At 46.7% G+C, this 26,997-nt stretch overlaps 1 protein-coding gene across 2 annotated transcripts in view; it reads left to right on the forward strand.

Annotated features, from left to right (window-relative positions):
- CNNM3 (cyclin and CBS domain divalent metal cation transport mediator 3) overlaps positions 1-26,997 on the forward strand; it is a 33,496-nt gene that overhangs the window by 3,912 nt on the left and 2,587 nt on the right. Inside the window, exons 2-8 of one of the 2 annotated variants that reach the window (XM_027554610.1) lie at positions 21,876-22,019; positions 22,992-23,141; positions 23,396-23,565; positions 23,759-23,855; positions 24,192-24,325; positions 24,684-24,822; positions 26,682-26,780. In XM_027554610.1, the coding sequence (XP_027410411.1) occupies positions 21,876-22,019; positions 22,992-23,141; positions 23,396-23,565; positions 23,759-23,855; positions 24,192-24,325; positions 24,684-24,822; positions 26,682-26,731 (884 nt within the window). In that variant the 3' untranslated portion in view covers positions 26,732-26,780. The remainder of the gene's footprint in view (positions 1-21,875; positions 22,020-22,991; positions 23,142-23,395; positions 23,566-23,758; positions 23,856-24,191; positions 24,326-24,683; positions 24,823-26,681; positions 26,781-26,997) is intronic. The other variant, XM_027554609.1, reaches the window with a different exon arrangement.

Below are 26,997 nucleotides of genomic sequence, written 5' to 3' on the forward strand. Positions count from 1 at the left end.
GGAGGCTTACATCATGTCCTTTGGATCCAACAACCAGGATACCCTTGACCTTGCAAGAGCAGTTGTGGCATGGCGTGGGGAAGCCGGGGTGGGGGCCAGCAGTGAAGGAGGACGGCCCAAGGAGACTAGAGAGCGGTGGCTCGGAGAGGCCCGGCAGGGCGGGAGGCCTTCTGCTCTGGTGGTGGTTTCGCGCCTTTTCTTCATTAGCTTTTAAAACATTCTTAATTAGAGGAAAATTGTTTTACAATGTTGTGTTGGTTTCTGCTGTACAGTAACTCCAGCTATAATTTTACATATGTCCCCTTCCTCTGCTGTTTTTATTTATTTATTTAATTCGGCTGTGTGGCATGTGGGATCTTAGTTCCCTGACCAGGGATCGAACTGCAGCCCCTGCGGCCAGAAGCGTGGATCTTAGCTAACCACTGGACCACCAGGAACGCCCTGCTCTTTGGTTCTAGTATGCGGGAGTCCAGTAGGCTTAGGTCTAAATGTTGGTAGGAAGTTGCTGGTAGGGAGGGACAGCCACAGTGCAGGCTGGGGTGGTGGCCTTGGGGCAGCTCTGGAGAGCCCCCTTCTAGAAGGTAGTGGGTGGGGGTACAGTGTGGAGGTTGAATGGAGGACTCTTTGGTCCCCTTGACCTTCTGATTCCTGTGGACAGTGAGGGCCATTCTCAGGGCAGGATAGCCTTATCTTTCCTGTGTCACCTGAACTCTCTGCTTCTCCTATGCAATGCAGTCCTTTGGCAGCTAGCTTTATGTTTCCTCACTGAAGTCCTCATTAACCCAGCCCTCTTCTTCATTCCTCTGCTCATGAACGTAGAGCATACTGTAGCCTCCGTGGTGCACGAGGTTTTAGAAATCAGTCCCCTTCTTGTCTCTCTGCCAAGGGTATGAGGCAGGGGTCCCTCTGAATTCCCTGAGGCCGAAGGCCCTGGCATCTTGGCAGTTACCATTTCAGGCCCCATTCCTTTCTCTCTTCAGATTGTGGTTTGTTCTGGAACTTTAGAGTCTGGAGGAGGCCCCTTCCCCGGTGAGGTGCCCCTCAGTCAATGTGCAGACCTGAGGTGACAGCTGATTGTTTTGTGCACACGTTTCCAGGAGGAGTGTAGACTTATGGAGGTGTAGTTCAGTTCAGTTCAGTTCCTCAGTCGTGTCTGACTCTTTGCGACCCCATGGACTGCAGCACACCAGGCTTCCCTGTCCATCACCAAATCCCAGAGCTTAGTCAAACTCATGTCCATTGAATCGGTGATGCCATCCAACCGTCTCATCCTCTGTCGTCCCCTTATCTTCCTGCCTTCAGTCTTTCCCAGCATCAGCGTCTTTTCCAATGAGTCAGATCTTCACATCAGGTGGCCAAAATATTGGAGCTCCAGCATCAGTCCTTCCAATGAATATTCAGGACTGTTCTCCTTTAGAATTGATTGGTTTGATCTCTTTGCAATCCAAGGGACTCTCAGGAGTCTTCTCCAACACCACAGTTAAAAGTATCAATTCTTCAGCTCTCAACTTTTTAAAAAATTTATTTATTTTAATTGGAGGCTAGTTACTTTACATTATTGTAGTGGTTTTTGCCATACATTGACATGAATCTGCCACGGGTGTACATGTGTTCCCCATCCTGAACCCCCTTTCCACCTCCCTCCTCATCCCATCCCTCAGGGTCATCCCAGTGCACCAGCCCTGAGCACCCTGTCTCATGCATCGAACCTGGACTGGTGATCTGTTTCACATATGATAATCTACATGTTTCAATGCTATTTTCTCAAATCATCCTACCCTTGCCTTCTCCCGCCGAGTCCAAAAAACTGTTCTACACATCTGTGTCTCTTTTGCTGTCTCACATACAGGGTTATTGTTACCATCTTTCTAAATTCCATATATATGTGTTAGTATACTGTATTGGTGTTTTCCTTTCTGGCTTACTTCACTCTGTATAATAGGCTCCAGTTTCATCCACCTCATTAGAACTGATTGAAATGTATTCTTTTTAATGGCTGAGTAATACTGCATAGTGTATATGTACCACAGCTTTCTTATCCATTTGTCTGCTGATGGATATCTAGGTTGCTTCCATGTCCTAGCTGTTGTAAACAGTGCTGCGATGAACATTGGGGTACACGTGTCTCTCTCAATTCTGGTTTCCTCAATGTGTATGCCCAGTAGTGGGATTGCTGGGTTATATGCCAGTTCTATTTCCAGTTTTTTAAGGAATCTCCACACTGTTCTCCATAGTGGCTGTACTAGTTTGCATTCCCACCAACAGTGTAAGAGGGTTCCCTTTTCTCCACACCCTCTTCAGCATTTATTGCTTGTAGACTGTTTGATAGCAGCCATTCTGACCAGCGTGAAATGGTACCTCATTGTGGTTTTGATTTGCATTTCTCTGATAATGAGTGATGTTGAGCCTCTTTTCATGTGTTTGCTAGCCATCTGTATGTCTTCTTTGGAAAAATGTCTGTTTAGTTCTTTGGCCCAGTTTTTCATTGGGTCGTTTATTTTTGTGGAATTGAGCTGCAGGAGCTGCTTGTATATTTTTGAGATTAATTCTTTGTCAGTTTCTTTGTTTGCTGTTATTTTCTCCAGTTCTGAAGGCTGTCTTTTCACCTTGCTTATGGTTTCCTTCATTGTGCAAAAGCTTTTAAGTTTAATTAGGTCCCCTTTGTTTATTGTTGCTTTTATTTCCATTACTCTGGTAGGTGGGTCATAGAGGATCCTGCTGTGATTTATGTCAGAGAGTGTTTTGCCTATGTTTTCCTCTAGGAGTTTTATAATTTCTGGTCTTACATTCAGATCTTTAATCCATTTTGAGTTTATTTTTGTGTATGGTGTTAGAAAGTGTTCTAGTTTCATTCTTTTACAAGTGGTTGACCAGTTTTCCCAGCACCACTTATTAAAGAGATTGTCTTTTCTCCATTGTATATTCTTGCCTCCTTTGTCGAAGATAAGGTGCCATTAGGTGCGTGGATTTGTCTCTGGGCTTTCTATTTTGTTCCATTGATCTATATTTCTGTCTTTGTGCCAGTACCATACTGTCTTGATGACTATAGCTTTATAGTATAGTCTGAAGTCAGGCAGGTTGATTCCTCCAGTTCCATTCTTCTTTCTCAAGATGGCTTTGGCTATTCAAGTTTTATTGTATTTTCATACAAATTGTGAAATTATTTGTTCTAGTTCTCTGAAAAATACCATTGGTAGCTTGATAGGGATTGCATTGAATCTATATATTGCTTTGGGTAGAATACTTATTTTCACTATAGTGATTCTTCCCATCCATGAACATGATACATTTCTCCATCTATTTGTGTCATCTTTGATTTCTTTCATCAGTGGTTTTTTTTAATTTTTTTTTATTTCTACCTGCACTATAAGCACTTTATCATCAGTGTTTCATAGTTTTCTATATATAGGTCTTTTGTTTCTTTAGGTAGATTTATTCCTAAGTGTTTTATTCTTTTCGTTGCAATGGTGAATGGAATTGTTTCCTTAATTTCTCTTTCTGTTTTCTCATTGTTAGTGTATAGGAATGCAGGGGATTTTTGTGTGTTAATTTTATATCCTGCAACTTTACTATATTCATTGATTAGCTCTAGTAATTTTCTGGGGGAGTCTTTAGGGTTTTCTATGTAAAGGATCATGTCATCTGCAAACAGTGAGAGTTTTACTTCTTCTTTTCCAATCTGGATTCCTTTTATTTCTTTTTCTTCTCTGATTGCTGTGGCCAAAACTTCCAAAACTATGTTGAATAGTAGTGGTGAGAGTGGGCACCCTTGTCTTGTTCCTGACTTTAGGGGAAATGCTTTCAATTTTTCACCATTGAGGATAATATTTGCTGTGGGTTTGTCATATATAGCTTTTATTATGTTGAGGTATGTTCCTTCTATTCCTGCTTTCTGGAGGGTTTTTATTATAAATGGATGTTAAATTTTGTCAAAGGCTTTCTCTGCATCTGTTCAGATAATCATGGTTTTTATCTTTCAGTTTGTTAACATAGTGTATTACATTGATTTGTGGATATTAAAGAATCCTTGCATTCCTGGGATAAAGCCCACTTGGTCATGGTGTATGATCTTTTTAATATGTTGTTGGATTCTGTTTGCTAGGATTTTGTTAAGGATTATGTTCATCAGTGATATTGGCCTGTAGTTTTCTTTTTTGTGGCATCTTTGTCAGGTTTTGGTATTAGGGTGATAGTGGCCTCATAGAATGAGTTTGGAAGTTTACCTCCCTCTGCAGTTTTCTGGAAGAGTTTGAGTAGGATAGGTGTTAGCTCTTCTCTAAATTTTTGGTAGAATTCGGCTGTGAAGCCTTCTGGTCCTGGGCTTTTGTTTGCTGGAAGATTTCTGATTACAATTTTGATTTCCGTGCTTGTGATGGGTCTGTTAAGATTTTCTATTTCTTCCTGGTTCAGTTTTGGAAAGTTACACTTTTCTAAGAATTTGTCCATTTCTTCCAAGTTGTCCATTTTATTGGCATACAGTTGCTGATAGTAGTCTCTTATGATCCTTTGTATTTCTTTGTTGTCTGTTGCGATTTCTCCATTTTCATATCTAATTTTGTTGATTTGATTCTTCTCCCTTTGTTTCTTGATGAGTCTGGCTAATGGTTTGTCTATTTTATTTATCTTCTCAAAGAACCAGCTTTTAGCTTTGTTGATTTTTGCTATGGTCTCTTTTATTTCTTTTGCATTTATTTCTGCCCTAATGTTTATGATTTCTTTCCTTCTACTAACCCTGGGGTTCTTCTTCCTTTTCTAGTTGCTTTAGGTGTAGAGTTAGGTTATATATTTGATTTCTCTTCTGTTTCTTGAGGTAAGCTTGTATTGCTGTGAACCTTCCCCTTAGCACTGCTTTTACTGAGTCCCTTAGGTTTTGGGTTGTTTTGTTTTCATTTGTTTCTATGCATATTTTGATTTCCTTTTTGATTTCTTCTGTGATTTGTTGGTTATTCAGAAGCGTGTTGTTTAGCCTCCATATGTTTGTATTTTTAATAGCTTTTTTCCTGCAGTTGACATCTAATCTTATTGCATTGTGATCAGAAATGATGCTTGGAATGATTTCAATTTTTTGAATTTACCAGGGCTAGATTTATGGTCCAGGATGTGATCTATCCTGGAGAAAGTTCTGTGTGCACTTGAGAAAAATGTGAAATTCATTGCTTTGGGGTAAAATGTCCTATAGATATCAATTAGGTCTAACTGGTTCATTGTATCATTTAAAGTTTGTGTTTCCTTGCTAATTTTATGTTTAGTTGATATATCCATTGGTGTGAGTTGGGTATTAAAGTCTCCCACTATGACTGTGTTACTGTTAATTTCCCCTTTCATACTTGTTAGCATTTGCCTTACATATTTTGGTGCTCTGATGTGGGGTTCATGTATATTTATAATTGTTTTATCTTCTTGGATTGATCCTTTGATCATTATGTAGTGTCCTTCGTTGTCTCTTTTCACAGCCTTTATTTCAAAGTCTGTTTTATCTGATATGAGTATTGCTACTCCTGCTTTCTTTTGGTCTCCATTTACATGAAATATCTTCACTTTGAGTCTGTGTGTCCCTTGTTTTGAGGTGGGTCTCTTGTAGACAGCATATATAGGGGTCTTGTTTTTGTATCCATTTAGCCAGTCTTTGTCTTTTGGTTGGGGCGTTCGACCCATTTACATTTAAGGTAATTATTGATAAATATGATCCCGTTGCCGTTTACTTTGTTTTGGGTTCAAGCTTATACCCCTTTTCTGTGTTTCCTGTCTAGAGAAGATCCTTTAGCATTTGTTGGAGAGCTGGTTTGGTGGTGCTGAATTCTCTCAGCTTTTGGTTTTCTGTAAAGCTTTTGATTTTTCCTTCATATTTGAATGAGATCCTTGCTGGGTACAGTAATCTGGTTTGTAGGTTTTTCTCTTTCATCACTTTAAGTATGTCCTGCCATTCCCTTCTGGCCTGAAGAGTTTCTATTGAAAGATCAGCTGTTATCCTTATGGGAATCCCCTTGTGTGTTATTTGTTGTTTTTCCCTTGCTGCTTTTAATATTTGTTCTTTGTGTTTGATCTTTGTTAATTTGATTAATATGTGTCTTGAGGCGTTTCACCTTGGGTGTATCCTATTTGGGACTCTGAGTTTCTTGGACTTGGGTGGCTATTTCCTTCTCCATTTTAGAGACGTTTTCAGCTATTATCACCTCAAGTATTTTCTCATGGCCTTTCTTTTTGTGTTCTTCTTCTGGGACTCCTATGATTCGAATGTTGGGGCTTTTGACATTGTCCCAGAGGTCTCTGAGGTTGTCTTCATTTAATTCTTTTTTTTTCCCCTCTCTACTCTATTTATTTCCACCATTCTATCTTCCACCTCACTTATCCTATCTTCTGCCTCAGTTATTCTACTGCTGCTTCCCTCCAGAGGTTTTTTTTAAATCTCATTTATTGCATTATGCATTATTGATTGACTCTTTTTTATTTCTTCTAGGTCCTTGTTAAACATTTCTTGCATCTTCTCAGTCCTTGTCTCCAGGCTGTTTATCTGTAACTCCATTCTGTTTTCAAGATTTTGGATCATTTTTACTATTATTATTATGAATTCTTTTCCAGGTAGACTCCCTATCTGCTCCTCTTCTGTTTGGTTTGGTGGGCATTTATCATGTTCCTTTACCTGCTGAGTATTTCTCTGCCCTTTCATTTTGTTTAGGTTGCTGTGTTTGGGGTGGCCTTTCTGTATTCTGGCAGTTTGTGGTTCCTCTTTATTGTGGAGGTTCCTCCCTGTGGGTGGGGTTGGACGAATGGCTTGTCAAGGTTTCCTGGTTAGGGAAGCTTGTGTCCATGTTCTGGTGGGTGGAGCTGGATTTCTTCTCTCTGGAGTGCAATGAGGTGTACAGTAGTGAGTTTTGAGATGTCTGTAGGTTTGGTGTGACTTTGGGAAGCCTGTATATTAAAGCTCAGGGCTGTGTTCCTACATTGCTGGAGAATTTGCATGGTGTGTCTTGCTCTGGAACTTGTTGGCCCTTGGGTGGAGCTTGGTTTCAGTGTAGGTATGGAGGCTTTTGGACTTCCCTGGTGGCTCAGACGGTAAAGCGTCTGCCTACAATGCGGGAGACCCGGGTTTGCTCCTTGGGTCAGGAAGATCCCCTGGAGAAGGAAATGGGAACCCACTCCAGTATTCTTGTCTGGAAAATCCCATGGACGGAGAAGCCTGGTTGGCTACTGTCCATGGGGTCGCAAAGAGTTGAACACGACTGAGCGACTTCACTATCTATCTATCTATGGCGGCTTTTGGATGCACTCTTATCGATTAATGTTCCCTGGAGTCAGGAGTTCTCTGGTGTTCTCAGGTTTTAGATTTAAGCCTCCTGCCTCTGGTTTTCAGTCTTATTCTTACAGTAGCCTCAAGACTTCTGCATCTGTATAGCACAGATGATAAAACATCTAGGTTAATGGAGAAAAGATTCTCCATGGTGAGGGACACCCAGAAAGGTTTGCTGAGTTACATGGAGAAGAGAAGAGGGAGGAGGGAGATAAGGGAGATGGAGGTGACCAGGAGGAGAAGAGGGGGAATCAAAAGGGGAGAGAGCAGGCTAGCCAGTAATCACTTCCCTGTGTGCTCTCCACAGTCTGGATCCCTCAGAGACGTTCACTGAGTTAAACAGAGAAGAGAAGAGGGAGGAAGGAGACAGAGGTGGCCAGGAGGAGAAGAGGGGAAATCAAAAGGAGAGAGACAGATCCAGTCAGTAATCAGTTCCCTAAGTGTTCTCCACAGCCCGGAACACACAAAGAGATTCACAGTGTTGGGTAGAGAAGAGAAGGGGGAGGGAGGAGATAGAGGTGACTAGGGGAGAAAAAGGAGAGTCAAAAGGGGAAGAGGGCAATCAAGCCAGTAATTATATTCCTAAGTAAAAATAGGTACTAAATAAAGATTGGATTCTTAAAGGTACAAAATTGATAGCAAATACTAAAAAGCAAAGATTAAAAATCTAGAGTAGAGGTTAGACTCTCAAAAGTACAATATTAAAAAAACAAAACTAAATCACAAAAATTATAAAAAATATATATATATAATTTTCTTTAAAAGTAGGGTATTTTTTTTGCAAGGTAATAGGTTACAAAAATGAAAATTAAAGGAGTAATAAAGGACTAAAATTTTTTTTTTAGTTTAAAAAATGATAATAGTAAAAATATATCTAGGAATTTCTCTGGAGCTGTTGTGGGCAGTGTGGGGTCAGTTCAGTTTCAGATAGTTCCTTGTTCTAGCTTATACTTCTCAAGGTCTGTAGGCCCCTTCCAGTGTAGTTGGTGCTAACTACAGGGTTTTAATCTGTTGCACCTGTCACTTCCAAAGCGGTTCCCTGTTCTTTGTTTATTTTGGCTTCCTCTGTTTGCAAGTCTCTTCAGTATCTAACTTCCGCCCTGACACAGGGGGGCGAAGGGGGTCACTTGCTTAGGCTAACTTGTTCAGTTGTGCTGTGGGGAGGGAGGAGCACTGCAAACAAATATCACTGGCGTGTGTGGGGAGTGCTTGCAGTGTCTGGGCCACACTGGGTTTGCCTCCACTCACGGCGCGTGTGCTTTCCCGGTCTACACTGCTCAGGCTCCAGGTTGTTCTGCAGGGGGACTGTCTAAAGGGGGCCCTGGGCTGCGTGCACTTCCCAGGTCTAAGCCCCTCAGGTTCAGGTTCTCGGGTACTCCACAAAGGCGCAGACTCAGTTGGGCCTGCGTTTGTGCCCTTCCCAGGTCTGAGCAGCTCAGGCGCCCAGGTGCTTGGCAAGCGCACTCTCCCCAGGTGGGGCAGGGCATCTTATCGCCTCCCCCGTCCCAGCCTCTCAGTTTCGCAGTCTCAGGTGTGCTGTGTGTCTCCTCTGGGGAGCTGATCTCTGGCTGCGACCCTCCTGGTGGATGTCAACCATCCAGAATCCCAGGAAGACTTGGTTAGCAACTGGGAGCCTGCTCGCAGTTTGGTAGAGGATGCCATCCCTGGGGCCGAGATTGCCCCTCTCCAGCTCTGGCTGCAGCCCGCCTGCCTCCCTGCCTCTGGTGGGGCATGGGCCGGTCCGCAGCTGGCTAGCTCTCCTCTGGTATTTGCTCAGTCCTTTGTTCTGTGAGCGGGCCTGGCAGTGCCCTAGGTTAGAGCTTTTTGCGGAAAAGTTCTTTCTCTCTCTCTCTTTTTTCTCTGGCTATGCACAGTCTGGGTTGCTATCTCACGTTATCTCCCTCAGATTGCCCTCAGGGCATTCAGTGCCAGTCCTTACCCTAAGCAGTGCAGCACGCGCCTCCCTGTTCAGCCCCCGCTTGCTGGTGGTGGATCCCAGCATCTGGGCTGATCCCAGCCCAGCTGGGCTGGATCCCAGCAACTCCGCTGGGAGTTGCCGTTAGGCACGTCGTCTGTGGGTTTTATTTATTTATTTATTTATTTATTTTTCCTCCTGGTTATGTTGCCTTCGGAGATTCCAAAACTCCCCACAGACCCGCGGGTGAGAGGGTTTCCTGGTGTTTGGAAACTTCTCCTCTTTAACAACTCCCTCCCTGGGATGGGTCTCCATCCCTAACTCTTTTATCTCTCTTTTTATCTTTTATATTTTGTCCTACCTCCTTTTGAAGACAATGGGCTGCCTTTCTGGGTGCCTGGTTTCCTCTGCCAGTGTTCAAAAGTTGCTTTGTGGAATTTGCTCAGCGTTCAGATGATCTTTTGATGAATTTGTGGGGGAGAAAGTGGTCTCCCCATCCTATTCCTCCATCATGTTAGGACTGCCCCCTCAGCTTTCTTTTTAGTCCAGCTTTCACATCCATACATGACTACTGGCAAAACCACAGCTTTGAGTAGACGAACCTTTGTTGGCAAGGTAATGTCTCTGCTTTTTAATATGCTGTCTAGGTTGATCATAGCTCTTCTTCCAAGGAGCAAGTGTCTTTTAATTTCATGGCTGCAGTCACCATCTGCAGTGATTTTGGAGCTCAAAAAAATAGTCTCTCACTGTTTCCATTGTTTCCTCATCTATTTGCCATGTGATGGGGCCAAATGCCATGATCTTAGTTTTCTGAATGTTGAGTTTCAAGCCAACTTTTTCACTCTCCTCTTTCACTTTCATCAAGAGGCTCTTTAGTTCCTCTTCGCTTTCTGCCATAAGGGTGGTGTCAGCTGCGTATCTGAGATTATTGATATTTCTCCTGGCAGTCTTGATTCCAGCTTGTGCTTCCTCCAGCCTGGCATTTTGCATGATGTACTCTGCACAGGAATTAAATAAGCAGGGTGACATTATATAGCCTTGTTGTACTCCTTTCCTGATTTGGAACCAGTCCATCGTTCCATGTCCAGTTCTAACGTGCTTCTTAACCTTCATACAGATTCTCAGGAGGCACATAAGGTGGTCTGATAGCCCCATCTCTTTTAAGAATTTTCCACAGTTTGTGGTGATCCACACAGTCAGGGAGACCTGGGTTCAATCCCTGGGTTGGGAAGATTCCCTGGAGAAGGAAATGGTAACCCAGTCCAGTACTCTTGCCTGGAAAATCCCATAGACGGAGGAGCCTGGTAGGCTATAGTCTATGGGGTCAGAAAGTGTCAAACACGACTGAGTGACTTCACTTTTCACACAGTCAGAGGCTTTGGCGTAGTCAATAAAGCAGAAGTAGATGTTTTTCTGAGATTCTCTTGCTTTTTCAATGATCCAACGGATGTTGGCAATTTGATCTCTGGTTCTTCTGCCTTTTCTGAATCTAGCTTGAAGCGTGTGAGATGTGTGCAATTGTGTGGTAGGTTGAACATTCTTTGGCATTGCCTTTCTTTGGGATTGGAATGAAAACTGAACTTTTCCAGTCCTGTGGCCACTGCTGAGTTTCCAAATTTGCTGGCACATTGAGTGCAGTGCTTTCACAGCATTGTCTTTTAGGATTTGAAATACCTCAACTGGAATTCCATCACCTCCACTAGCTTTGTTCATAGTGATGCTTCCTAAGGCCCATTTGACTTTGCACCCCAGGATGTCTGGCTCTAGGTGAGTGATCACAGCATCGTGGTTATCTGGGTCATGAAGACCTTTTTTGTATAGTTCTTCTGTGTATTCTTGCCATCTCTTCTTAATATCGTCAACTTCTGTTAGTAAGTAACAGATGGTGTAGTAAGTAGCACATACTTTCTGTAAAGCCATTAACCCCTGCCTTCTTTGTCAACCCTCAGTTACCTCAAGGACATTCAGCCAAAGGAGGAATTAGAAGAGGGGAGCTTTTCAGAGTCCATTTCAGATTCGCTGAGTTCTAGTTCATTGTTTGGCAGAAACCAAAGGATTGTCTCAGCTCTGAAAATAGTTAGACCTGCTCAGGCATTTGTGAGGGACGATCACACGGTACTTTTCTCATAGGATACATTCAAACAGTTTAAAAAAAAACTGAAGTGAGAAGACAGGAATTTTAACTCCAATTGCATTTTTAGGAATGTTCTAGAAATTAGGTCCTCTAGCATCCGTGTCATTGGTGAGGGTTCTCAAGCCTGCTAACTAAAATGAGAACGCTGGAGCTTTCCCCGGCTTCCTGGTTGGTATTGGCAGGTATGTGGTCCACCTTGGCCTTTTGCAGGGAGCGTCTGTCTTGGGGCGTGTATCAGTGTTTGTAGTCAGCCAGCCAGGGCCCCGTATCTTGTGAGCATTTTACCCGGTCAGATGAGGAACTTGAGTCTCTCCAGCTGCCCTTTCTCTGTGTGCCTCTTAGCCCTTTCTCCTGGTTGCCTCCTGGACCCCTCAAATGTTCTGTCTTAAGGTTAAGTCACGCAGCCAGTGTTTGAGGGATCTTCCAAGGCTCTGCTTTCTTCTGTTCATTATTGAATCATCTCCTCACTGAGAACTGAGCTTCTTCTGTAGAAGTTTAAAGCATGGGAGGACTTTGTCATTTCTGTAGTTTCCTGGAAGGAAGGGGATCCTCTCTGCTCCCAGGTGGCCATCTCGAACCTGAGCTTTGGTTCTCAAAATCCAAAAAGACTGTTGACCAATATTCTGTGTTGAGGCTCAGGCTTCCTCATGTGGCCTGATGGATTTATATTCAGTGGTTGTCTCTCCGGGACCTTCGTAGCAATGCTGCCTGCCCACTGGTGTCAGCCATTCCCAGCTCAAATATCATGGGCTGGGAAATGTGTAGAAGTTCCTCATTTGGTGTCTGTGTCTCAGCAGGAATGGGCAGGCAATGCCCCAGGCATCCCTCACCCATTCCTCATGGGAAGAGGGGAGGCAACTTAATGTGGGCTTTTCCACCTTTAATTTTTGCCCCGGGATGGTGGAACCCCCTGAAGAAGGCTGCTTGCATCTCTCCAGCTGGGCCCTGTGCTGAGGATGGTGCCTTGGCACCATGCGTGTCACCCAAAGAGAATGAGGCTCCTGAGATCCAGTCTGTTGTTCTCTTCAGTGAAAGTCACTTGTGCAGGGCATGAGGAGGGTGGACCCAGAGCCAGCTGTCTGGGTGCCAGATTGGGGGGGCGGTCACTGACTCTCTTGGCCTCAGTTTTCTCTGTAAACCGTAAAATGCAAATAAAAAATACTATGTGCCTCATAGAGTTAGTTGCCAGAGATTTGGTAGGTTAATCAATGACTAAAGCACCTGGTGGCTGACACTCGCAGGCAAGCACACAGGACAGGCACGCCTTGGCTCCAGACCACCATGATAAAGTGAGGCGTGCAAATGGTTTGGTTTCTCAGTGCATATAAAAGTTATGTTTATGTTGCAGTCTGTTAAGTGTGCAATTGGCATTAGGTGTGAAAAAAACTATGTATCTTAGTTTAAAAACATTTTATGGCTAAAAGATGTTAACACCATCTGAGCCTTCAGTGAGTTATAAACTTTGATGGAGGAGGGTCTTGCTTCCATGTCAGTGGCTGCTGGCTGATAATTATGGGTGGTGGTTGCTAAAAGTTGGCATGGCCACAGCAGTTGGTTTGTTTTTTTTTTTAATTGGAAGGTAATTGCTTTACAGTATTGTGTTGGTTTCTGCTACACATCAGTGCGAATCAGCCACAGGTTCACATGTGTCCCCTCCCGCCCACCTCCCGCCCCATCTCATCCTCTACGGTAAGCGCCCGACTGGGCTCCCTGTGTCACACAGCGTGTTTCCACTGGGCACCTGTTTGACACATGGTAATTCGTGTGTCTCCTTGTTCCCCTCTCCTGCCCCCACTGTGTCCACACGTCCCTTCTCTGTCTGTGTCTCCATTGCGGCCCTGCAGAAGGTTCATCCGTACCGTCTTTCTAAATCCCATGTATATGTATTAATACATATTTGTTTTTCTTATTTTGACTGCACTGTGTATAACAGGTTCTAGGTTCATCCACCTCATTAGGACCGACTCAAATGTGTTCTTTTTTATGGCTGAAGAAGAGATAAGAAAGCCTTCCTCAGCGATCAATGCAAAGGAATAGAGGAAAACAACAGAATGGGGAAGACTAGAGATCTCTTCAAGAAAATTAGAGATACCAAGGGAACATTTCATGCAAAGATGGGCTCGATAAAGGACAGAAATTGTATGGACCTACCAGAAGCAGAAGATATTAAGAAGAGATGGCAAGAATACACAGAAGAAGTGTACAAAAAAGATCTTCATGACCAAGATAATCATGATGGTGTGATCACTGACCTAGAGCCAGACATCCTGGAATGTGAAGTCAAGTCAGCCTTAGAAAGCATCACTATGAATAAAGCTAGTGGAGGTGATGGAATTCCAGTTGAGGTATTTCAAATCCTGAAAGATGATGCTGTGAAAGTGCTACACTCAATATGCCAGCATATTTGGACAACTCAGCAGTGGCCACAGGACTGGAAAAGGTCAGTTTTCATTCCAATCCCAAAGAAAGGCAATGCCAAAGAATGCTCAAACTACCGCACAATTGCACTCATCTCACACACTAGTAATGCTCAAAATTCTCCAAGCCAGGCTTCAGCAATACGTGAACCATGAACTTCGAGATGTTCAAGCTGGTTTTAGAAAAGGCAGAGGAACCAGAGATCAAATTGCCAATATCTGCTGGATCACTGAAAAAGCAAGAGAGTTCGAGAAAAACATCTATTTCTGCTTTCTTGACTATGCCAAAGCCTTTGACTGTGTGGATCACAAGAAACTGTGGAAAATTCTGAAAGAGATGGGAATACCAGACCACCTGACCTGCCTCTTGAGAAACCTGTATGCAGGTGAGGAAGCAACAGTTGGAACTTGTCATGGAACAACAGACTGCTTCCAAATAGGGAAAGGAGTACGTCAAGACTGTATATTGTCACCCTGCTTATTTAACTTATACGCAGAGTACATCATGAGAAACGCTGGGCTGGATAAAGCACAAGCTGGAATCAAGATTGCCGGGAGAAATATCAATAACCTCAGATACGCAGATGACACCACCCTTATGGCAGAAAGTGAAGAGGAACTAAAAAGCCTCTTGATGAAAGTGAAAGAGGAGAGTGAAAAAGTTGGCTTAAAGCTCAACATTCAGAAAACGAAGATCCTGGCATCTGGTCCCATCACTTCATGGCAAATAGATGGGGAAACAGTGGAAACAGTGTCAGACTTTATTTTGGGGGGCTCCAAAATCACTGCAGATGGTGACTGCAGCCATGAAATTAAAAGATGCTTACTCCTTGGAAGAAAAGTTATGACCAACCTAGGTAGCATATTCAAAAGCAGAGACATTAATTTGCTAACAAAGGTCCGTCTAGTCAAGGCTATGGTTTTTCCTGTGGTCATGTATGGATGTGAGAGTTGGACTGTGAAGAAAGCTGAGCGCCAAAGAATTGATGCTTTTGAACTGTGGTGTTGGAGAAGACTATTGAGAGTCCTTTGGACTGCAAGGAGATCCAACCAGTCCATTCTAAAGGAGATCAGCCCTGGGTGTTGTTTGGAAGGAATGATGCGAAAGCTGAAACTCCAATACTTTGGCCACCTCATGAGAAGAGTTGACTCATTGAAAAAGACTGATGCTGGGAGGGATTGGGGACAGGAGGAAAAGGGGACGACAGAGGATGAGATGGCTGGATGGCATCACTGACTTGATGGACGTGAATTTGAGTGAACTCTGGGAGTTGGTGATGGACAGGGAGGCCTGGTGTGCTGCGATTCATGGGGTCGCAAAGAGTCGGACACAACTGAGCGACTGAACTGAACTGAATACTCCATTGTGGCCGTTTCTTAAAATAAGACTACAGTGATGTTTACCACATCAATGAACCCTTCCTTTCACCAGCAGTCTCTCTCAGGCAGCAGAAACGTTTGGTAGTGTTTTACCCACGGTAGACATTCTTCCAGATTGGGAGTGTGTCCTCTCAACTCTGCCAGCCCTTATCAGGTAACTTTGTAGAATGTTCTAAATCTCTTCTTGCCATTTCAACAGTCTTTGCAACACCTTTAACATGAATAGCGTCCATCTCAGGAAACTGCTTTCTTTCCTCATCTATGAGAAGCAGCTCCTCATCTGTTGAAGTTTTACCACAAGATGGCAGCAATTCAGTCACTCTTCAGGCTCCACTTCTAATTCCCATTCTCTTGCTGGTCCCACATGTGCAGTTACTTCCTCTAGTGAAGTCTTGAACCCCTCAAAGTCATCCTTGAAGGTTGGAATCATCTTCTTCCAAACTCCTGTTAGTATTGATATTTTGACTTCTTTTCATGAATCATGAATGTTCTTAATAGCTTCTTGAATGATGAATGTTTTCCAGAATATTTTCAGTTGACTTTGCCCCGATTCATTAGAGAAATCTTATCTATGACAGCTATGGCCTTATGAAATGTAGTTGTTAAATAATAAGACTTGAAAGTTGAACTTCCTCCTTCATCTGTGGGCCGCAGTATGATGATGTGTTAGTAGGCTTGAAAATAACATTCACCTTGTTGGACATCTCCATCAGAGCTCTTTGGTGACCAGATTGTCAGTGAGCAGAACTACTTTGAAAAGAATCTTTTTTCTAAGCAGTAGGTCTCAACTGGGCTTAAAATATTCAGTAAACCACATTGTAAAATGACGTGTTGTCATTCAGGCTTTATTATTCCATTTGTAGAGCACAGGCAGAGTAGATTTAGTGTAGTTTGCATAGGCCCTAGGATTTTAGGAATGGTCAGTGAGCACTGGTTTCAACCTGAAGTCGCCTGCTAACTGCATTCAATTCAGTTCAGTTCAGTTGCTCAGTTGTGTCCGACTCTTTGCGACCCCATGAATCGCAGCACACCAGGCCTCCCTATCCATCACCAACTCCCGGAGTTCACTCAAACTCACGTCCATCGAGTCAGTGATGCCATCCAGCCATCTCATCCTCTGTCGTCCCCTTTTCCTCCTGCCCCCAATCCCTCCCAGCATCAGAGTCTTTTTCAGTGAGTCAACTCTTCACATGAGGTGGCCAAAGTACTGGAGTTTCAGCTTTAGCATCACTCCTTCCAAAGAACACCCAGGGCTGATCTCCTTTAGAATGGACTGGTTGGATCTCCTTGCAGTCCAAGGGACTCTCAAGAGTCTTCTCCAACCCAACAGTTCAAAAGCATCAATTCTTTGGTGCTCAGCTTTCTTCACAGTCCAACTCTCACATCTGTACGTGACCACTGGAAAAACCATAGCCTTGCCTAGACGAACCTTTGTTGGCAAAGTAATGTCTCTGCTTTTCAATATGCTATCTAGGTTGGTCATAACTTTCCCCCTGACAAGAGGGTCAGCCTGTCCTTTGACACTTTGAAACCAGGTCTTGACCTCTCCTCTCTGACTGTGAAGTTCTTCATGGTATCTTCTTCCAATAGAAGGCTGTTTTGTCTACACTGAACATCTGTTTTTTTAGTGTAGCCACCTTCATTAATGATCTGAGCTAGCTCTTTTGGGTAACTTGGTACAGCTTCTACATCAGCACTTGCTGCTTCACCTTACACTTTCTATGTTATGGAGTCAGTGCTCCTTAAACCTCATGAACTGATCTCTGCTAACTTCAAAATTTTTGTCTATAGCTTCCTCACCTGTCCCAGCCTTGATAGAATTGACAACAGGTTGTGGCTGGTTTGATCTTCTCTCCAGACCACTCAGACTTTCTCCATATTAGCAATAAGACTGTTTGGTTTTCTTGTCATTCACGTGTTCATTGAGTTGTTCAGTCGCTCAGTCGTGTCTCAGTCTTTGTGACCCCATGAACTGCAACATGCTGGGCTTTGCTGTTCTTCATCATCTCCCGGAGTTTGCTCAAACTCATGTCCATTGAGCCAGTAATGACATCCAGCCATTTCATCCTTGTCGTCCCCTGCTCCTCTTGCCCTCTGAGTACTGCATTTATTTATATGCTTGTTTGTGTTTATTTTGAGGGAGTAGCTCTTTTAATTTCCTTCAAGAACTGATTCTTTGCTCTCATGACTTGGCTGTTTGATGCATGAGGCCTAACTTCTGGCCTGTCTCAAATGAGTCAGCTCTTCGCATCAGGTGGCTAAAGTATTGGAGTTTCAGCTTCAACATCAGTCCCTCCAGTGAACACCCAGGACTGATCTCCTTTAGGATGGACTGGTTGGATCTCCTTATAGTCCAAGGGACTCTCAAGAGTCTTCTCCAACACCACAGTTCAAAAGCATCAATTGTTCGGCGATCAGCTTTCTTTAGAGTCCAACTCTCACATCCATACATGACTGCTGGAAAAACCATAGCCTTGACTAGATGGACCTTTGTTGTCAATGTCTCTGCTTTTGAATATGCCATCTAGGTTGGTCATTACTTTCCTTCCAAGGAGCAAGCGTCTTTTAATTTCATGGCTGCAGTCACCATCTGCAGCCTAGAAAAATAGTCAGCCACTGTTTCCTCTGTTTCCCCATCTATTTGCCATGAAGTGTTGGGACCAGATGCCATAATCTTAGTTTTCTGAATGTTGAGCTTTAAGCCAACTTTTTCACTCTCTTCTTTCACTTTCACCAAGAGGCTGTTTAGTTCTTCAATTTCTGCCATAAGGGTGGTGTCATCTGCGTATCTGAGGTTATTGATATTTCTTCCGGCAATCTTGATTCCAGCTTGTGCTTTATCCAGCCCAGCATTTCTTACGGTGTACTCTGCATAGAAGTTAAATAAGCAGGGTGACAATATACAGCCTTGACGTACTCCTTTTCCTATTTGGAACCAGTCTGTTGTTCCATGTCCAGTTCTAACTGTTGCTTCCTGACCTGCATATAGGTTTTTCAAAAGGCAGGTCAGGTGGTCTGGTATTCCCATCTCTTGAAGAATTTTCCACAGTTTCTTGTGATCCACACAGTCAAAGGCTTTGGCATAGTCAATAAAACAGAAATAGATGTTTTTTTGGAACTGTGTTGCTTTTTTGATGAAACTAAGCTGTGTAGGGCTACCTACATGTGAAACTAGTTTTGATGAAACTAAGCATGTGTAGGGTTGTGGTGGAGAGATCTGCCAGAATGTGGTCCACTGGAGAAGAGAATGGCAAACCACTTCAGTATTCTTGCCTCGAGAACCCTATGAACAGTATGAAAAGGCAAAAAGATAGGACCCTGAAAGATGAACTCCCCAGGTCAGAATGTGCTCTATATGCTACTGGAGATCAGTGGAGAAATAACTCCAGAAAGAATGAAGGGATGGAGCCAAAGCAAAAAGAACACCCAGCTGTGGATGGGACTGGTGATAGAAGCAAGGTCCGATGCTGTAAAGACCAATAGTGCACAGGAACCTGGAATGTTAGGTCCATGAATCAAGGCAAATTGGAAGTGGTCAGACAGGAGATGGCAAGAGTGAACATCGACATTCTAGGAATCAGCGAACTGAAATGGACTGGAATGGGTGAATTTAACTCATGACCATTATATCTACTATTGGGGGCAGGAATCCCTTAGAAGAAATGGAGTAGCCATCATGGTCAACAAAAGATTCCGAAATGCAGTACTTGGATGCAATCTCAAAAACGACAGAATTATTTCTGTTTGTCCAAGGCAAACCATTCAGTATCACGGTAATCTAAGTCTATGCCCTGACCAGTAATGCTGAAGAAGCTGAAGTTGAATGGTTCTATGAAGACCTACAAGACCTTCTAGAACTAACACCCAAAAAAGATGTCCTTTTCATTATAGGGGACTGGAATGCAAAAGTAGAAAGTCAAGAAACACCTGGAGTAACTGGCAAATTTGGCCTTGGTGTACAGAATGAAGCAGGGCAAAGGCTAACAGAGTTCTGCCAAGAGAACACACTGGTCATAGCAAACACCCTCTTCCAATAACACAAGAGAAGACTCTACACATGGACATCAGCAGATGGTCAACACTGAAATCAGATAGATTCTATCCTTTGCAGCCGAAGATGGAGAAGCAGTTGGTGGTGCCCCCCAACAACAACAACAAAATAGTTACAGTGGAACATCACAGATCGCCACAACAGACACTGTTATATCTTGCTATATCTTGTTATTACAGTGAAAAGGCTTGAAAATCAGCAAAAATGACCGAAATGGGACACAGGCACTGAACAGATGCTCTTGGACAAATGGTGCCAGCAGGCTTGCTCAATGAAGGGATGCCATAAACCTTGCATTTGTAAAAAAAAAACGCAGTGTCTTTGAAGCACATTGAACCATGTAGGCCTGTACTGCATCTCATCATTTCTCAGATGCATGATTTTTTTGCATTTTAACATCTCTCTAGTCTCATAATTGATGATGTCTTGGATTTGATGAAATACAGTAAATGTGATCTTTTTATTCTTTTACAGCCTCATTCCTTTTTTAAAAAAAATTGAGTTCATTGTGTTGTTTTTATATATGTATAGTGGTTTGAAGTTTTTTTTTTTTTCTTTTTTACTTCATATGTTTTTTAAAATTATTTATTCAGTTTTGGTTGCGCTTGGTCTTCGCTGTGGTACTTGGGCTCCTCGCTGTGGTGGCTTCTCTAATTGTGGAGCATGGGCTCAAGGCCTGCAGGCTCATTAGACAGGCTTATTTGCCCTGCAGCATGTGGGATATTCCTGGACCAGGGATTGAACCCTTGCATTGGCAGGTGGATTTCTTTACCACTGCACCATTAGGGAAGTCCCTTATTCCTTTCTTGACCATCTGGTTAGTGGTCTAGTAGTAATAGCTTTTGGTTGACTCTGGACAGTTTCATTCCATCCAGCTTTGGAGCAGCAGCTGCTGTTGCTGCTAAGTCGCTTCAGTCGTGTCCGACTCTGCGCGACCCCATAGACGGCAGCCCACCAGGCTCTCCCGTCCCTGGGATTCTCCAGGCAAGAACACTGGAGTGGGTTGCCATTTCCTTCTCCAATGCATGAAAATGAAAAGTGAAAGCGAAGTCGCTCAGTCGTGTCCGACTCTTTGAGACCCCATGGACTGCAGCCTACCAGGCTCTCCCGTCCATGGGATTTTCCAGGCAAGAGTCCTGGAGTGGAGTGCCATTGCCTTCTCTGGCTTGGGAGCAGAGGTCTTCCTATATCTGATTACTGGGGGCAGGGGAATGGGCTGGGGAGGAGCGTGGAGCATAGATGCTGAAAGAATGAGGCAGGGCATGATGCTTCCAAAGAATGTGCTTCTGAACCCGGTCCCCTGCATTGGCACTGAACCCAGGGCATGTAAAGTAGGATTCACACACAGACGTGAACTTGCCTTTCTGCTTTGCCAGAAGATTCTTGAAGCAAGCACACCTTTGTGTGCAAGTCCAGGCCAGCCTCTACCCTGCGCTTTTTTCACTAGTGACAAAAGGCATGGCTGAGATGAGTTTGCTCCAGTTCTTGTACCCAGATCTGCACAGCCTGGGCCAGTAGTCAGTACCCACCTGTGGCTGCTAAGTTCTTGAAAGGTCACCAGTCTGAATTGAGGTTGAGGTGTGCAGTGAGTACCGAACACAGAGCAGATTTCCAAGACCTAGTACCCCCCAAAGGCAAAGTATCTATTCATGTGTTTATGCTGATTGCATTTTGTGATATTTTGACTGTACTGAGTTCATCATAATATATTATTAATTTCATTTCTTTTTATATTTTTTAATACAGCTACTCAAAAATTTTGCCTTGCATTCTATTTGTTTTGGGTAGGCATAAAGGTTTATAGCTTCCCTGGTGTCTCAGTGGTAAAAAAAAAAAAATCCACCTGCCAGTGTAGGAGTTGTGGGTTCAGTCCCTGGGTTGGGAAGATCCCCTGAAGAACAAAATGGCACCCCACTCCAGTATTCTTGCCATGGACAGAGGACCCTGGCGGGCTACCGTCCATGGGGTCACACAACTTAGTGACTGAAGAACAACAATAACAGGCTTATAGAGGGAAAGCACTTAGCTGAAGCAGAGTAAATTCTTGAGGTTTCCGCAACAGTCCCCAGCATTCTGAGGCTGGGCTTCTCTCGAGCTTACGTTTTCTCTTTAAATGAGCAGCTGCCTGACCTGAGGAGGAAGGATGAGAGTCACAGCCTCATGCTCTTCCTCCACACAGTTTGGGCTCTAACTGCCCAGGTTACCACTGTCTTCATACCCCTGCGTGACTTTCGTGAGAACAGAGGGCAGCGTTCAGAATTGGGGACGCTTCCCTTGGAGACTTCCGACGTGGCCCCCTTGGCTCCTGCGTCCAGATGGTCCCTGGGGAGCCGGCGTCTCTGGCGTCAGGGCCCTGTGTCCTCAGTCCAGCTGCTCATTACCATGTCTGTTCTGGTCCAGACGCCTCCTTGGCTAAACCATGTTTGCAGCGTGGAGTCACGCAGACCTGGGGTGACTCCAGCTGTGCCGCTGCCTGGGGGTCCTTGGGCAGGTGGATGTGGGGTCTGAGATTTAATCCTCACAGGCACTTGGAAAGTTAGGTAGTGAGAATCTAGGAATAATCTCTCCTGATGCATGGTGCGTCGTGGGAACACAAATCGGCTTCCGTCCTTCTGGTGGGCTTGTCAGTCGGGACGAGGGAAAACAAGAGGCCTCCAGCAAGCTGTAATGTTAGCGTCCTCTCCCTGCAGGGAAGTCCCACCTGGCCATCGTGCAGAAGGTGAACAACGAGGGCGAAGGTGACCCCTTCTACGAGGTGCTGGGCCTGGTCACCCTGGAGGACGTCATCGAAGAGATCATCAAGTCCGAGATCCTGGACGAGTCTGAAGACTACCGTGAGTCCGGGCGTCTGTGTGTTTCCAGCTCATCTGGTCTCAAGTTTACGGAGACGTGTATATCAGAGGCTGGAGGTGCCCATGTTGATGGAAGCGGGGCTGGATCTCGGGGCAGAGCTGTCACGTCCCCAGGCCCGTGGCCTTACCCCTGCAGGGGCTGGGATTGCCTCTCGCTGGAGGCGGGGCTCACCTGTGGCTGACTGTCCCACTGGTGGCTTTGCAGTCCCGGCACTGGACCAGGCTCTGGCCCGAATGGGCGCTGCCCAGTCTTCCTCTTCCTTGCAAGGCCTCTTGTGCTGTTGTACGTTATAGAAGTTCTCAAAGAACCCCCAGCTTTACTGCCGAGAGGTTCTTCCCCAACCAGATGATCTTGGGGCCCGTGGTTGTGTCTTAGGAGGGCCTGCCTCTCAAGTGGCTGCAGTCTGCAGGGCAAACACAGCCCGTGCTTGGTGGGGACTCACAGGGGCCCCAGAAAACTAGCTGCCCGCCCCTGTGAGTTTGCACGTGAATCTCTTTACCCGTGTGCCTGTTCCCCAAATGCGACGTCTCGGTTCGGCTCCTCAGACAGCCATAGGCACGGGGTCTGCAGATCAGCGGCTGTTTGGCACGAGTGATGCTCATACTCACGCTTCCTGGAGGGGGGCTGCTGTTTTATGTAAGCTTTTTGCTGTTACGTCTGCATTATCTGCTCCCAACTTCAAGGAGGGAAGCAGGCCTTTCTGCTACTTCTCAGGCCATCCCTGGAACGCAGGCCGCTGCCCCTCTGACACGGGTACTGGATCATTGGCCTGGTGGGGGTGGCAAGGCAGGTTCCGGCAAAGCAGCGGTGCCCGGGACAGGGCCTGGGGTCCTGACGCCATTCCCGCAGGAGCCCCAAGGCCTTGGAGGCGGGAGCGGCAGCAAACCCCTCTGTCCGGTGGTGTTGGTGGAGAGCTCCTGGCGCCTCAGCAGGCCCTCTTCACCCCACCCCAGGAGACACCATAGTGAAGAAGAAGCCTGCATCTCTGAACGCCCCTCTCAGGCAGAAAGAGGAGTTCTCCTTGTTTAAGGTGTCTGATGACGACTGTAAAGTGAAAATCTCACCTCAGCTGCTCTTGGCCACCCAGCGCTTCCTGTCCCGAGGTGAGAGCCGGGGTGGGCCTCGTCCCTGCTCTCTGGCTCACCCCGCTGCCCCCTGCCGTTTCTGGCGTTCCTCTCTTCTGCCCTGTCAGCATCTCGGTTCACTGGAGGGTGGCTGTCCTCTGCTGACGACAGAGAGCCGCATCCGGTGGGTGTCGGGGAGGCTGGGGGAGCTGAGACGGGCAGTGGTGTGCTGACACAGGCTGTGCTGGGCCCAGAGGACAGTGTCCCCATCCCTCTTTCCCGCTGTGGGGCAGAGGTGGACGTCTTCAGCCCGCTGCGGGTCTCTGAGAAGGTCCTCCTGCACTTGCTGAAGCATCCCAGCGTCAACCAGGAAGTACGGTTTGACGAGAGCAACCGCCTGGCCTCCCACCACTACCTGTACCAGCGTAGCCGGCCGGTGGACTACTTCATCCTCATCCTGCAGGTACGTGCCAGCCGGCCTGCAGCCCACCGCTTGCCCAGGATGTGGGGAGGGTGTAGGAAGAGGAACATCCAGGTGCATGCCCCTGGATAGGCGGGGTCCATGCTCTCTCCTCCTGCTCTTTGCTGGCAGGAAGGGTGACCTGTCCACCCCTCTCCCTGTCCACTTTTCCTCCCTCTCTCCTTGCACCTCCCAGGGCAGGGTGGAGGTGGAGATCGGTAAGGAGGGCTTGAAGTTCGAGAATGGGGCCTTCACCTACTATGGGGTTTCCGCCCTGACAGCGCCATCCTCGGGTAAGCTGGGCACTCCTCTTGTTGCTGGAGGTGGGGGTGGGTGGGCACTCTGGGGGCTCCCCAGGCCCCTCTTGCAGGGTGGTCTGCCTGGGGACCTGCTGGCCCTTACTGTCTCCTGGCTGTGTGGAGGGGAGGGCAGGGTTTCTTCAGGCCTCGTCTTTGCTGTTCTTCCCACCCCTGCCAAATCTGTCCCCGGAGGAGCGCATTTGCCCTCCTGTCCGGAGTCCCGGGCTGCATTCCCTCGCTGGGGTGATCAGTAGGGTGGCTCTCAGAGGCTGGGCAGGGCCTGGCCGCTCCCCCGTTGACAGCTGACGTCACTAACTGTCCTTTCTGCAGTTCACCAGTCCCCTGTGTCCTCGCTCCAGTCCCTCCGCTACGACCCACCGCCCGAGCCCACTGACGGCACCTGCCTGTCTGCGTATTGTCCCGACTACACCGTGAGGGCTCTCTCAGACCTACAGTTCATCAAGGTGACCATCTGGGTTGCTCCTTAGTGCTGGCTTTTAACCAGCTTTGTGTCCCCAAGGGCTAGAGTGGCTGGTCACACGTTAAAATGGATTAAATCGTGATTGAGTCTCAGAGCAAAGCCTTGTAGCTGCTCTGAAGGACAGGTTGCCTGGCTGCTCTTTCTGCTGGCGGCCTAGGCGCCCAGAGTCCTTGGGGACCTTAACGCCGTAGCCAGTGGCCCCGGGCGCTTCCTCTCCCCTTGTCCTGCAGGCTGTGGCTCCACCCCTAGTTTGAGTGCTGGAGGGCAGGAGGGGCTGCTGTGGGCCTGCGTCTCACTTTGCCTGCCTGCCCGCACGAGTTGCAATGCTTCCTGCACCCCAGGTCACTCGGTTGCAGTACCTCAATGCACTCCTGGCCACCCGCGCCCAGGCGCTGCCACAGACCCCGGAGAACACAGAGCTTCTGGCCATCCCTGGCAGCCAGACAAGGCTCCTCGGTGACAAGGCGGCCACAGCCCCAGGTAAGCCCGGGTCCTGCAGTGTCGACCCAGGGTGAGTGTGCCCTCTGCCCTCCCGGCTGCACACACACGGTCCTGCTCTCTGCCTCGCCCTGCCCTCCGTCCGTTCTTTCTCCTTTCATCTCCCCATCCTTTCTGTCTCCCTTCTTGTGTTTTTAATAATTTGGACAATACTGAGCTACAGGCCAGCTGTCATTTTGAGTAGAGTGCATAGGTCAGCATTTCCTCTCAGGGGCCTGCAGTGGGGGTTGGCTTATTTAGGGAACACAGTTAACCCTTGAATAACATGGTAAGGGGCGCCAGTTCCCTGTGCAGTAGAAAATCTCTGCTTGTCACATGGTCAGTCTTCTGTATCCGCAATTCCACATCCACAGATTCAGTCAGCTACGGCCTGTGCAGTGCTCTAGTATTTACTATCGGAAAGAAACCCACATGTAAGTGGACCCACGCAGTTCAAACCTGAGTTGTTTAAGGGTCAGCCTAGTTGCTAAATGGGAGTAAGGGTGGATTCAGACACACTATCGGTCATTTAGGGAAGGTCCCCTGGAGGAGGGCCTGACCACCCTCTCTAGTATCCTTGCCTGGGAACCCCCACGGGCAGAGGGGTGTGGTGGGCTACAGTCCTTGGGGTTGCAAAGAGTCAGACACAACTGAATGACTAAGCACAGCACAGTGCCTGGAAAATGAAGATTTAGGTCCAGTGGGCCTGACTCAGAGATTGGGTGGCAAGTAGACCCCATCCCAGAACCAAGAGGGGCACCTGCTGAGGCGTTTGTTCAGTGTACCCCTCCAGTGGGACTCCCCTGGGAGCAGGAGAAAGAGGACTCTGCAGGGGGAGAGGGGAAACCCCACCCTAACTGTGTAAGAAGGGAAAGCAAAAAGGAGTCTGTAAGCTAGGGGCTTTGGGTGGGCGTGGCAGGACAGGTGAGAGAGCTCTCCTGGCCTGGTTGTTCAGGAAGCTCCCGGGTGCGGCCCTGAGGGCCAGGGTTTGTGGGGCTTTGGAGAGGCAGGGGGCCTGCAGGGGTCTGACTTCCCTTGCTTCACCCCCCAGCGCATCCCACCCTCCAGTGGGGACACCGAGATCTTCCTGAAGGCTGCCTGTGCCTTGCACTGTTTTGAGAGCCCGCCCTGTCCTGACTTGGCTAAGATAACTTCCCTAAAGCTCTCAGAAGTGGTAGTTGTTACACCCATTTTCCGGATGAGATTTGGAGCCCAGGAGAGACAGGCACTCTGGCTTAGAACCTGGGCACACCCTTGGCCAGTGGGTTGTGGTGCCTCACAGGAAATGGGTCTGGTTACTGGAGCCACAGTTGGGAAGAAAACATGTTTCAGTAATGGCCAGGTGCTTCCTGAGATGTCGGGGGCAGAGCCCACCCCGGGCCTCGCTGTGGCTCCACTCCATGAGTCTGGTGCTGGTGAAGGACTCCTGGGTTATACTGGGTCCTGGAGCCGGGCACAGTTGCAGCCCTTTCTGAATGAACAGATCGTTCGTTCCCTTCAGCCCGCTCCCGTGTTTACCCACCGTGACCTTCTTTTATTTTGTGAGACACCCCCTGCACAGAAATTCACACCATCTCTTTAGACTCAGGTCTCGAAATCCAGGGTGATTTTGTTTTTCAGAATGTGAGCCCTTTGGTTTTAGTTTTCTCACGTGTGAGCCTTTTCTGGCGAAGCTCTCCAAGCCCATTGCTGCCTGAGCGGGGTTGCCAGGGAGAGCCGCGCTCAGCGCTGAGCCGCCCAGGCCCCTCTGGCTTCGTGGCTTCGCCTCAGCCGCGCTGCTGATCGCCCTGCGGGTTCAGCTCCGTAGCTCGCATCCTCTCTCTCTCCCCTCCTCCCCACCTCTTCCTCTGCTCTCTCTCTAGCCTTCCCGGTAGACCTTTCCCTCTTTGGCACATTTGGAAACTGCAGTTGATAATTGACTGTGGACTAGTGAGCATTTTTTGTTTAAGACAACACCCCAGGTAAATATCTCTCCTTTTACTTTACCTCCTCTTTGCTTCCCTTCCCCAGCCTGTTAGCTGCTGGCGGGGCCCTGCAGACCTCTCCCCCCAGAAGGGAGGCTCTCCTCCGTGAGGGATGAGTGGCACTTCCTGTCCCTTGTTGCTGCTTCTCGGGTCATTTTCCTAGAAGGCAGGAGGCCTGGCAGTGACCATTCCTGCTGGCGCCAGGTGTGCTGTC

This window comes from Bos indicus x Bos taurus, chromosome 11, assembly GCF_003369695.1.
Source record: "Bos indicus x Bos taurus breed Angus x Brahman F1 hybrid chromosome 11, Bos_hybrid_MaternalHap_v2.0, whole genome shotgun sequence".
Lineage (NCBI taxonomy): Eukaryota > Metazoa > Chordata > Mammalia > Artiodactyla > Bovidae > Bos > Bos indicus x Bos taurus.